This window comes from Eulemur rufifrons, chromosome 5 (genome assembly GCF_041146395.1).
Source record: "Eulemur rufifrons isolate Redbay chromosome 5, OSU_ERuf_1, whole genome shotgun sequence".
In the NCBI taxonomy this organism is placed as follows: Eukaryota; Metazoa; Chordata; class Mammalia; order Primates; family Lemuridae; genus Eulemur; species Eulemur rufifrons.
This window is the reverse complement of record NC_090987.1, coordinates 37929384-37942378: the sequence shown is the minus strand read 5'-3', so window position 1 is coordinate 37942378 and position 12995 is coordinate 37929384. Positions and strand designations below refer to the sequence as shown.

The following is a 12995-nucleotide window of genomic DNA, read 5'->3' as shown; positions in this document are numbered from 1 at the left end:
TATATCTTTTCACTCTGTGGTCCCCAACCTCTGGGCCGGAGGACCGGACCATGACCTTTTAGGAACTGGGCCACACAGCAGGAGGTGAGTGGTGCATGAGCAGAAACTTCATCTGTATTTACAGCCACTCCGCATTGCTCACATCACTGCTTAAGCTCCGCCTCCTGTCAGATCAGCAGCAGTTTTAGTTGCAGGAAAGCAAGCTCAGGGCTCCCACTGATTCTGCATTATGGTGAGTTGTATAATTATTTCATCATATGTTACAATGTAATAATAATAGAAATAAAGTGCACAAACAAATGTAATGCACTTGAATCATCCCAAAACCACACCCCTCCCCCTGGTCCGTGGAAAAATTGGGACTGCTATAACTGGTCTCCTTTTCCTTCTACAGTCCATTCTTCATCTAGGGTCAGAAAGTTTTCATAACAAGTCATGTGTGTCTCTGTTGCTTGAAAGCCTTTAGTGACTTCCTGTTGCACTTAAAATCCAAACTTCTTACCAAATTTTAAAAGGCCTTTTGTTATTTCGCTCCTTCTCTGAGCTTGCCCCGTGTCACTCCCTTCACTCATTATGCTCCCCTCCCACTGACCTTTTTGATCCTTGAGTATGCCAAGCTTATGCCCACCTTAGGATATTAGACTTCTAGTTAGGCAGCTAGAAGTGAACATTGAGTTCCCTTCTGCTAAATCTGCTCTTCTTTAGATTTTTACTTTGTCAGAAAGTTGGAATTACCGTCCTCCCAGTTGCTTAGGCCAAAATCCTAGGTGTCATCCTCAATTCTTTATTTCATACCATATATCAAGTCCATCAACAAAGCTGATTGGCTTTACCTGCCAGATATGTTTTGAATGATAACTAAATATCATCATCTTCTCTGCTATGATGTTGGTCCAAGCTGCCCTTCTCTTTTCCCTAATCAGTCTCTTAATTCACAACAGCTGTTTTGGAACAGTCTCTCCTTGCTCTCTGTGCCTGCACCTTTAATCTTGATTAAAGTGCACCTTCTACACAGGTGCACCTTCTACACAGCTGTCAGAACCATCTTTTGAAAATGTCACATCAGTGGCATTTTCCAAACCCTCCAGTGGCTTGTTTTGATAACTAGAATTAAACCTCCAACTTCTTATCATGGCCTACAAGGCAACACATGATCTCCAACCTTTCTCTCTTTCAACTTTCTCTATGCTTTCAACCACATGGGCCTTCTTTCTTTTTTCAAATATGCCGAAGCTTATTCCCATTTTAAGATTTTAGCAATTACTATCCTTCTGTTTGGAATGTTCTTCCCCCAGATGTTTGCATGACTACCTCTTTCTTGTCATTCAGATCTCTATTCAAATGTCACTTCTTAAATGCTTTCTGTACCATCCTGGCTGGAGAAGTACCCAGATTCCTCTCCCTTCCTTTCTATCACATTATTCTATTTTCTTTATAGCACTTAGTACCAGCAATTATTTGCTTTATATTTTTACCCATCAGAAATGTTTTACATATTATAAATGTGATTACTTTTTATGAAATTGTTTTATTTTTCTCTTCTTAAAATGTAAGATTCTTGAGAGCGAGGACTTTGTCTAGTTATTTCATCTCTGTATCTCCAAGGCCTAGAACAGTGGTACACAGAGTAGAATCTGTCCTATAGATGACCAATAAATACTTGATGACTTACAAAGAAAGACTTTATACCCACATGTACCCATTTTATACTGGGACAAAAAATTATATACATATCTGCATACATATATATACATAGGTACATATAAACACATATATAAGCATACTCATCCTCTCCTAATGCTATAGCTATACTAACAAAGGAGTTTATCTTAGTTTGGGTTGAAATGAAATTGTTTTAATAGTTTGGGGACTAAAATTAAGAAAAAAGTTACTAGCTTTGGGTAGAATTTTGTGTAGCTACTTAAAAGGCGCTCAAACCTAAACAATCTCTTTTTTCCTTTAACAAAAGTGCTGGTCATTCAATAAAAGATCAGGTAAACTTAGTAAATATGAAAATACTTCTAGCTTTATTTTGTTAGCTATCTTTAACTTAGGTTGCACTTTATAGAACAAACATTCAGATTTATAAGCAGTTAAATAACTTTGTTAGGATGAGAAGAAAGATATACCTATCCCAAGTATATTTTCCAGTGGACAAATGTTAATGGTGTCAGAAATAAAGTTCCTTACCCTTTATTCCGTGATAGCTTTATATATAATAGCTGTCTTTTTAAAAAAAATTATTTTATTTTTAATAGTTCTCTTATGCCAGTCCTGTACTATGGAAAGTGGCATTCAATAAACATTTATTGAACATTTACTTGTGCACAACATGTTATTAAGTGTTATAGAGGGCCCAAAGATGATGAGATACTCTAATTAAAATATTGGGATGGATTTCCTAATTACACTTTCAGAAATTATGCTTTTCAAAGGAGAGATTTGGTTTAAGATTAGTCAGGTTCTTGATTTTAATAGTCCTTGAAAATACCGTGTTTTTCCGAAATGGCTTCACCTCAAGATCAGCCAGTGTTGATTGTTTTCATTCATTTGAGCCAACAATTATTCTTTTTTTCTTTTCCTTCATGTATACCATCCGTTTTTTAGTTTTCAGCGTTCCAACAAGAACAACGTCATGCCTCAACTGGACCTGACTGACATTGTTAGCATCATTTTCAGTATAAGCTTCCTCCAGGCTAGATAGAGCTGCAGCAGCCGGCCCAGATGACAAGGGGAGGGGGAGTCAGGGTGGGAGCGCAGCTAGACTGGATTGAGGCATTTTCCCCTGGAGCTAAGATATTCAATCACAAGAGAAAATTGTCATTTATTAAATATTTAACGGCAACTGTGGTGTTTAGATGCTAGTAATTTCTATTAAAATTTTCTTTTCCTTTGATAGAGTCGTTCCAATAAAGAAGATCCAGAACAGCTGAGATTAAAGCAGAAAGCCAAAGAGGTAGGACTTTCAAGTTACCATGCTTGTCTTTGTGTCTGAGGGAAGGTTGGCAGCTCTCTCCTGGCAATTAGGTCAGGGTTTATTTTGCTGTTGCATACCATTTGCAGAGGCCTTAGGGAAGGACAGGAACTGCTAAAGGCAAGGGCAGTACTTCAAATGAGGTCAATGAGTTATGTGCTCTCTTTTTAAAATTTATTTTCAAGGCTTAGACCTGTCTAGAAATGGCTTTGTAAACTACAGCAGTGTACTTGGAGGAATATAATGTGGGATTAAAAAAAAAAGAAACTTTTGAGATTTAGCGTCTGGGACTGTACAATAGGCTACATTTTTCCAGGGTAATTGTTCGTTTTGTAAATCTGATACTGCTTATAATTCTTTGGCTGGGAGGCGGTACTGGGATTTAGTTTTAAATGGAAAACGCCTCTGGCTTTTAATTTTCTGGGCCCAGCAGTTTTCTGTTCTGGAATGGAGCCCTTGTTTCACACAGTTCATGTTTAGCTGCAGGGGTTTTAGTTTATAGCTTAGACTGGTTAAGCTTTTACTCCCAGAGGCCTCTGCATAGCAACTGTAGAAATCAACAAATAAGTTCATTTATGTCTGCAGCCTCCTCTCAGTAGCTGACTTTTTACATTTCCCAATATCCATTTCCTGACTTTTCTAGCCCCAGAGAAAAAAGCTCCACTAATTGGAGCTTATTTTAATTGAGCCTTAATATTGGATCTCACTGGAGTTGCCCCCAGAGCTGCTGAGAACAGAATGAAATGAAAGTACCTAAGGTTGAAGATGTGGCGTGTGTATGGGTGTGTATGTGAAATTTTTCACTTGACCTACAGATTCTTTTCCCTGCTGAATAAATCATCAAGCCTGTTCACATTTCTGATTAAGGATCTGACAGCAGACGATAATAAAGACAATTGAGGTGTGAGACGTGTGATATGGAGCTGAAGAAATTGGTTTCTATAGTTACTTGACTGATTTCATGCAATTTTTAAGGATCTTTGTGCTAAATAAGAGTGATTTTCTGAGCAACCTTTTTCCTTAACTGTGCCTCTTGAAGTATGAAATTTGTTGTTGCTTAACATTGCTGCAGTTGACTCCTAGGTGCCAGCAGCAGCAGGTTATTTATGAATGTTTTAGAGGCCCTTATTGTTTGGATTAATGTAGGAGCTGAGGCAAAACAAATGGAAATCTAGTAAGGTTCTTACAATCAATGTGGTGTGTTTGCATTAACAGAGAGAGGGAAAATACGTGAACTCTGGGTGGAGGGGTTTCCGGATTGGGACAAGGAGGACTGGAAAGGGAGAACATTAGAAATGGTTGAAACCAGAAATACTTTATTTTCAACAACAAAATACTTCTCATGCTAGTTGTTTTCCGTGGAAAATTTATCTAGAAATATTAATGTGAGAACTATACCTGTAATTCCAGTTAAGCAAACCTGGCTTGATGATAGATTATTTGGAGATGGGCAACCTATTGTTGCCCTGAGTCCTGGGTGTCTGTCCCGCCTTCTTTTAATTAAGGACTGATTCCAGGCCTATCTCACTATTTTCTAATTGCATTCCCTTTTTGGAAAATATGTAGCAGAGAGCTTGCCCTTTTAACCTTAAAGATTTTACCCTGTCTGTTCCTCCTTCATAAACCTTCATAAGTATCTACATCTTAGATTTAGTTTTTCCTTCAGCTTTATATGGGATGATTTTGTTTTGTTTGAGTCTTTTTTTTTTTTTTTTTTCAGTACAGTAGTGTTTAATTATTCTCTGAGGAAAAACTAGGTAGACACCATTTTTCAAAGAAAATTGTGAGAGGAAATGTGCAAAAAAAAATATAAACGCCTCTCGCAATGAGAACAGGTGGTAGCAAACCTGTTTTTTTGTCTCACTTTGCACCTCCATTTATTTTGTTTTTCCAAGCAAGATTAAAAGAGCTCAGTATAATTTCTTTCCACAATATTTTGAAAGTTTTCTAGTTGCTTCCTATCATAAATCCCCTTTGATTAAGAAAGGAATCAAATACATTGGCCCCATTCCAAGAACAGAGCCACTCTGTATTAGTTGCAAATGTTTGATGAAAATTAAATATTGTCATTTTTGTCATCATCCTGCCCGCTAGAGCTCTTAATAACTTTAATGTTCTAAGGGTTCTAGTTCAGAATCAAACACACAGGGTTACTACTGTATTTTGTTTGATTGCATAAATATTGACCCTATTTTAATGTAAAGTTGAATTATTTACTTGTATAGTCAATTATAATGTTAGCACTTGTGATACACTAATCACTATCACACCAGTATAGACTATAAAGTTTTGGTTTGTCATTTTTTTTGGTATTTGGCTGTCTGGGAAGTTTTCTTTGTTCACAATTGTGAAAATTAGCACAGATACCTTATGATGGTTTCATTTAGACTGCTTTGCTTTCCTTTTCCAGGTACCTACCTACCTACCAAGCCGGTCACAGGAAATAGATTAATGACAGTATCTTATAAATGAAAAACTGTTTAGAGACATTATAGGCTTTATTCTGGGAAATGTTTCAGCAATGATATTTTCCATATTAAATATTAAATCACAACCTGAATCCCCTTCATATACAGTGTTATAATCCATGTTTGCTTTCAACTGTTAAGGGCTAGAGTTTTGATCTTGATCATTTCTCCTGTGGTTTTTCTTTTCTCTAATAAAGTTTTAGAGACTATTCATTGCTTCTTTGCATTCCAGGTATAAAGACAAGTTGTGTTAAATTGGACAGGCTTTTATAAAGGTGTCTGATAATTTCTTTTCATTCTTCCTATTGACTTCTTCCAATTTTGTCATTCTCATTTGGCACCTAAAATAAAAAAAAATAGGCTGCCTTTGGCTTTCCCTCCATCCTAGTCTCTATCCATTGAAATGGTTCCTGCTACATACTGTTCTTATTGACCTGACAGGTTATCTATCTACTTGAAAACCTTATTGTTTTCTGGCTAAAATGTCTGTGGATATACCTGTAATTCAAACATCTTATTTTAAATTTAGGGGCCGTCTTTTTTCCCTTTTTCTGTTTTTGCCTGAAAAAAAAGTTATAAGCATTTTCTCTCTCTCTATTATAACTTTATATTTTCAATACTAGCACTTTCAAATTCTGAATTTAAGATTTTCATAGATGCTTTTCCTAAAATATCTAAATACTGACATTCTTACATTTCAACATCTCTTTGTGAAAGGTTTTAAATAGATTACTAATTGCCAAATTCTAACCTCAAAAAAGCCGGCACATCTTTGTTTAATGTAGCTGAAAACTTGTCTGAAATATGTGTTGTGTTAGAATCTAGAATTCAATATTTTCCTTTCATACCACATCATCCAGAATTCCACAGAGCAAGGCATCTGACCTTGAAGTTCAAACATTTTGATTCCTTAAACATTTGTTATATATTTTGTGACCTTTATTTTGTTTTGAATTTCTTCTTTCTCCTTTGGGAAATGTGAGTTCAGTGCATTTGTGCAGAGTGAGACAAAGAATTCATTTGCTTTCTTTTTAACAATTCCTAGGATTCCCACTTTGATTTGTTATCAGACAGTAGAGGGGAGAAAAAGGAATACAAGTTCTATACCTGTTGACACAGGGCAACCTGTAGGAACTGGGCAAAAGAATAAGTATTCGATGATTAAAATGCATATCAGGCCGGGCGCGGTGGCTCACGCCTGTAATCCTAGCACTCTGGGAGGCCGAGGCGGGTGGATCGCTCAAGGTCAGGAGTTCGAGACCAGCCTGAGCAAGAGTGAGACCCCGTCTCTACTAAAAATAGAAAGAAATTATATGGACAACTAAAATATATATATACAAAAAATTAGCCGGGCATGGTGGCGCATGTCTGTAGTCCCAGCTACTCGGGAGGCTGAGGCAGTAGGATCGCTTAAGCCCAGGAGTTTGAGGTTGCTGTGAGCTAGACTGACGCCACGGCACTCACTCTAGCCCGGGCAAGAGAGTGAGACTCTGTCTCAAAAAAAAAAAAATAAATAAAAAAAAAAAATAAAATAAAAAATAAAAAAAAAAAAATAAAAAATGCATATCAGATTAGAAAATGTGTACCCTGAAGTATTTAGGATTTTTGTTTCTAAAAAAATACAGAATATAAACATTGTCAATATAACTCTCCATAAAGCATTATTGTACAAGAAATAAAATACCGAATCATAAGGCTCATTACTGATTACAAAACATCTTTTAGGTATAAGAAAGGCAAGGTATATTTTTAAATTAGATATGAAAACATATGGAGGCAGTGACACATAATAGTTAAGGCTAACTACCAAATTATAGTAATTTGTATTTAAACTTTATGTTAGTTCTGTATGGGCCAAAATTCAGGGAACACTGGGCAGGGGAAAATGAAATTTGTCATTAAAAATACATTCTAGGCCAGGTGCAATAGCTCACGCCTGTAATCCTAGCACTTTGGGAGGCCAGTAGTTCACGACCAGCCTGGGCATTGTAGGCAGAGCTCCATCTCTATCAAAAAAAAAAAAAAAAAAGGCAGGCTTGGTGGCAACCTGTAGTCCCAGCTACTCAAGAGACTGAGGCAGGAGAATCACTTCAGCCCAGGAGCTTGAGGTTGCTGTGAGCTCTGATGACACCACTGCACTCTAGCCTGGGTGACCAAAAAAAAAAAAAAAAAAAAAGTAATGGAGAAAACAATCTCTAAATGACAAGATATAAAGAGCTTGTGTATGACATAGCAGAGAAACAGATTCAGAAGTTTCAAAGAATTGATAGTCTAGTCACAGTGGTGGTTTACAAACTTTGGTGTGCACGGAATTATCTGAAGGGTTTGTTAAAATACAGATTGCTGGGCCCCATACCCAGAGTTTATGATATTGTAGTAGGTCTAGTTTAGGGCCTGAAAATTTGCATTTCCACCAAATTACCAGATGCTGCTCCTGTTGCTGCTGCTCTACAGATCACACTTAGAACCTTTGGTCTATGATCAGAAAGAAGGAGCTTTTTAAGATTTATCACTTTTATTTTCCCACTAAGTTGTCAATGAAGGCAAATACTGTGATTTGGGAATCTGATATTTGGCATCTTGAACTGGCAAAGTTCAGATACCATCCACTTAACATCCAGTCAGTTCTTTTGGAACTAGGAAAGCTACATTAGGTTTTTTCATGAATATTTTCACAAAAGGACTTTATTGGTGGTATTTCTTTACTGGTATACCTTAAATAGAAAATATTTTATTTAGAGATCATTAGAAGATTGCATGTATCCTTAATTTTGAAAAGTAGGACCTGTGTCTCTTTTGGTAGAAGAGGTGCATGTTATAAAATAAGTAGCATTGAACTAGAAGTCAGGAGAAGTCTTGGATTCTATAATAGATTCAGCCTGCCATTACTGAAATCTTACTTTTGGAAAGTTACTTTACCTCTTAGAACTTACTTTCAGTTTCCTTGTATTTAAAATGAATTTAACAATACCTGCTCTGCTTATGCTACAAGAATGTCATAATTTAGGGAAAAGTGAGACATAAAAGGGAAAAACAGTAGCTTAAAAGCATTAGCTATAGGAACATTTACAATAGACGCCATCAACTCTTAGACTTAGGTTTGAGATTTATTTATATGTTAGGATTTTTTTCCTTCAAGAGGACTAAAAAGAAAGTGAGAAGAAAAAAGAAGAAAGGTGAGAACTGGAAAAAAATTTTTGTAATCTAGAATAACTATAGCACATTATATTATAAACAATTCATAAACCAAGTATTAATGTTTAAGAAAGCGTTTAATTGAGATTATGGGGAATATGCCTTTTTTTTGTTTTTTTGAAAGGTAGGGATGGATGAAAAGGGCTGACTAGCAAGGCACCAGAGTACATATTTCAAATTCCAAGAATCTCAGGTGTTCTGAACAGTTTGATATGAAAACTTGTCTTATCAGTTGGGGAAAACAATCAGACTCTGTACCATTTGATTTGATGGAATGCCTGCCTAATAATTGTCTATGAGGGCTTGAAAAGGATCCTGTATTTCTGCTGTGGTAGCCTTGAATTTTAGATGGGGATGGTGGTTTTTTGGTAACTGGTTTTTTTGGTTCCTTTGGTTTAAGATTCACCTATAAATGTTTTAGTGGTTTGTTTGTTTGTTTTGCATACTTTAGGATTTAACCTTGCTTTCCCAGGTATTTTTAGCAGTAATTCAGAACTATTTACAAGCATCATTGAAAATTTTAGAGTTTGGTCAATGAATTTTTATAAAATATATCTATATTCCCTATGAACATAGACATAAACATCCTGAACAAAATATTAGCAAATCAAATCCAACAATATATAAAAAGAACAGCCATGTACAGTGGTGTGTCCTGTAGTCCCAGCTACTCAGGAAGCTGAGGTGGGAGGATTGCTTGAGCCCAGGAGTTTGAGTCCAGTCTGGACAACATAGCAAGACCCTCATCTCTAAAAAATAAATTGATTTAAAAAAGAATAATATACCAGGACCATGTGTAGTTTACCCCAGAAATGCAATGGCGGTTTAATATTTGAAGATCAATCAATATAATCTGCCATATTAATAGTCTAAGAACTAAAAATTATGTGATCATATCAATGCAGAAACATGTTTGACAAAATTTAATATTCATAATAATAAAAATTCTCAGGAATCTTGGAGTAGAAGAAACTTCCTCAATCCAATAAAGGACAGGTTTAAAAAGCCTAGTGATAAAATCATTCTCCATGGTGAAAGACTGAGTGCTTTCTTCCAAATTTTAGGAAAAAGGAAGGGATCTCTGTTTTTACCAGTGGTAGTCAACATTATACTGGAAGTCTTTGCCAATACAATAGGCAACAAAGGCAAATAGATTAGAGTGTCTTCCACAGAGCAAAAGTTTTTAATTTTGATTAATATATCAGGTTTTTTTATGATTATGCTTTAAGTGTTATGTGTAAGAAGTCTTTGCTGGACTCCGTGTCACAAGGATTTTCTCCTATGCTTTTTTCTAGAAGTTTTTATAGTTTTACATTTTGAGTTAATTTTTGTATAAAGTGTGAGGTTTAGGTCCAGAGTGGTGGGGCTTTTTGGCACACGAATGTCCAGTTGCTCCAACATTTGTTAAAAAGACTATGCCAGACACTAAAGTGGTAAGGGCAGATTTTAATCAGTAATATACTTTTGCTATGGGGAAAAGAGTCCAGCGTGAACTGGACTCAACTTTGATTGATTTGTACTGAGGTGACTGGGTGTTTTAAAGGGAGAATGAGGGAGTAGGGAAGTGAAAAATTTAAAGTGGGAAGTTGGAGTTGGTCCATTGAAAACCATGTGGGTTTGCTAACTGGTGCTTATCGAAGTTAGGCTCCTACCCTTCCACAAAGTGTGGGAGAAAGGGGCCTTGTCTTCAGGTGTTGGCTGGAACAAATAGTAGATTCTTCTAGCAGCCTTGATTTTCTCAGATAAGCCCTTTTAGGTGGGTTAGGGTCATCCTAGGGATGTGGCCTTGAGCTGTTAGAAACTGTGGTAGTGTTTTGTTCAAATGTTTTTAGGCCAAGGTGGAGACCTAGTTGAGAGGACGGTTCAGAGGTTTGGTCAAGGAGAGAATTTTTGTCATTTCTCAACTGCTTTGTTTTCCCACCTGGCCAAAACTCAATTGGCCATATTTATATGGATCTTATTTCTGGATTCTCTGTTTTGTTCCATTAATTTATGTGTCTTTGCCAATGCTACATTATTATATTAGCCTTTTAGGAAGTCAAAATCAGGTGGTGTGATTCTTCCAATTTTGTTCTTTATTTTTCAAAGTTGACTTAGCTATTCTAGTTCATTTGCTTTTCCATATAAACTTTAGAATCCACTTATCCATATCTATAAGAAAAATTACTGAAATTGTGCTAAATCTGTAGATCAGTTTGGAGAGAATTGAAGTCTTTATTATGTTGAATCTTATAATCCATGAATACAGTATATCTCTCCATTTTTTTCTATTTTTTTTTTTTTTTTAATTTCTTTCATGGGCATTTTGTGGTTGATAGCATAGAAATATCTGTACGTGTAGATTTATATCTCAGTATTTCATTTTGGGAAGAGCTATCATAAATGACGTCTTTTAAATTTTAAGTTTCCAATTGTACCTTAATGGTAAATACCATTCTTTCTAAATAGAAAGATTATTGTGTGTTGTTGACCTTGCATCTTGCAATATTGCTAAACTCACTAATTTGTCCTAGGAGGATTTTTGGGTTTTTGTTTTGTTTTGTTTGGTTTTTGGTTTTCTGCATAGATAATCATGTCATTTGCAATCCTGTTTCCACAGGCAAGTCTCTAACTCAATGGCTATTTTTATTGAACTGCACTCACTCATTGTAGTCTTTACTCTTGGTATATATAGCAAATCTGCATTAATGCCCAGAACTTCCTCTTGTTCTGGTTAAAAGTGCCTGGTTTTTCTGTTTTGTGCTGGCCAAGATACACCGTTTTTGAGAAAGTGTTTTTTATAAATATAGAGTCAATCAAAACTATAGTCAGTTTCCATTTTTGTTAGATTTTTGCAAAATTTTCAAAATTTTGTGTGTGAAACTTGAAAAAAACCCAAAGTATAATTTTCAGAGTGGAAGAAAATGTTTTACTACTTAGATAGGGAAATTTGAAGATAGGAGTCAATTGAAAAATTTTTTATCTGGTGTGACTATCTTGCAGGTGCCATTTCTTTACAGGGAAGGACTTTAAAATAAAACTTGTTTGATTTATGCTGCAGGATAGATTAACTAGAATCATTATTTTGTCACCTAGAAGTTCTGGATTGTGGCAGCATCAGACTCTAAAAACTATCTTTTTTTATTAAAAAGACCAGCAGCAACAAAAGATATTTTACAGCTTCTGAAAACATTTTTTAAACAATTTATTTATAAGTTAGCACACAGTTTAAAAGAAGGATTTCTGTCCTGTAATTTGTGGAGCAAACAGAAAATGGTTCTTAGTTCATTTTCTTTGATTAATTGTTGTCTTAGTCCATTTGAGCTAAGATGACGTACCTTGACTGGATGGCTTGTAAACAACAGAGTTTTATTTCTCATAGTTATGGAGGCTGTAAAGTCCAAGATCAAGGTGCCAGCAGATTCTGTGTCTGGTTAGGACCTGCTTTCCCTTTGTGTTCTCCCGTGGTGGAAGGGGCAAGGTGTCTGTCTTGGGTCTCTTCACTAATCTCATTCATAAGGGCTTCACCCTCATGAATTAATCACTTCGCAGAGGTCCCTCCTCCTAATACTATCAACCTTGGGTCTTAGGATTTCAACATTAGAACTTTGTAGGGGTACAAACATTCAGAACATAGCAATTGTCTTCTGCTTTACTAAAGATTGTTACCCATGGCTTAGTCATTGTCTTTCCTATAATATTAAAATAATCTGAAGTGATCTTTAAGTGGGGTTTATTTACTTGGTATCTCCTTGAGACTGACCATTTTACCACAAATTATTTCCTATTTTCATCCTGCTCTTTTTTTAAATGTGTTTAAAATGTGGTTAGTACTTTTTTGAAAAAATATTCCCAATATATGTATGGGGTTTCTGAACAGGTTACTTTCGATTGACTATCTTGATCTTGTTTGAGAGTGACTGTCAACCAGCCCCAGGTTCTTTCCTCTTTTCCCTCCATAGTGGTAAGATTTTAATAGGAACTAAACATTATTCCTCTTCTGGAAAAGCTGAAGGACTTGATCATGTAGTGGTGTTTTGACTTTCTCACCTTGTTTCTTTAAAGAATACCTGATTAGACACTTAGCTGCCTTAATGAAATGATGCTATTTATGCCTTTTAATAGGACATTTTCCACATATACTTCTTTATAGTTTTGTCCATGTATGAAAAAATTACACCTTGTGGATTTGGGCATTCTGGATTAAGTATGATGAAAGCTGTACAACAAAACAGTACTGAATCACTTTAGATTTTTGCCATGAATATAAATATAGAGTAAATCTAAGAATTTGATTTGCAAATGAGAGAGTGTGATATTCTGAAAAGATTTGTAACAAGAACAGTTGGCTCTGAGTGCTGTTTCTACCACTTAGTACG

General features: G+C 35.7%; 1 protein-coding gene across 2 annotated transcripts in view; it reads left to right on the top strand.

Annotated features, from left to right (window-relative positions):
* Window positions 1-12995, top strand: part of TAF4B (TATA-box binding protein associated factor 4b) — a 115764-nt gene that overhangs the window by 71693 nt on the left and 31076 nt on the right. For both annotated transcript variants that reach the window (XM_069468165.1, XM_069468164.1), the window contains exon 13: window positions 2900-2956. In XM_069468165.1, the coding sequence (XP_069324266.1) occupies window positions 2900-2956 (57 nt within the window). The remainder of the gene's footprint in view (window positions 1-2899; window positions 2957-12995) is intronic.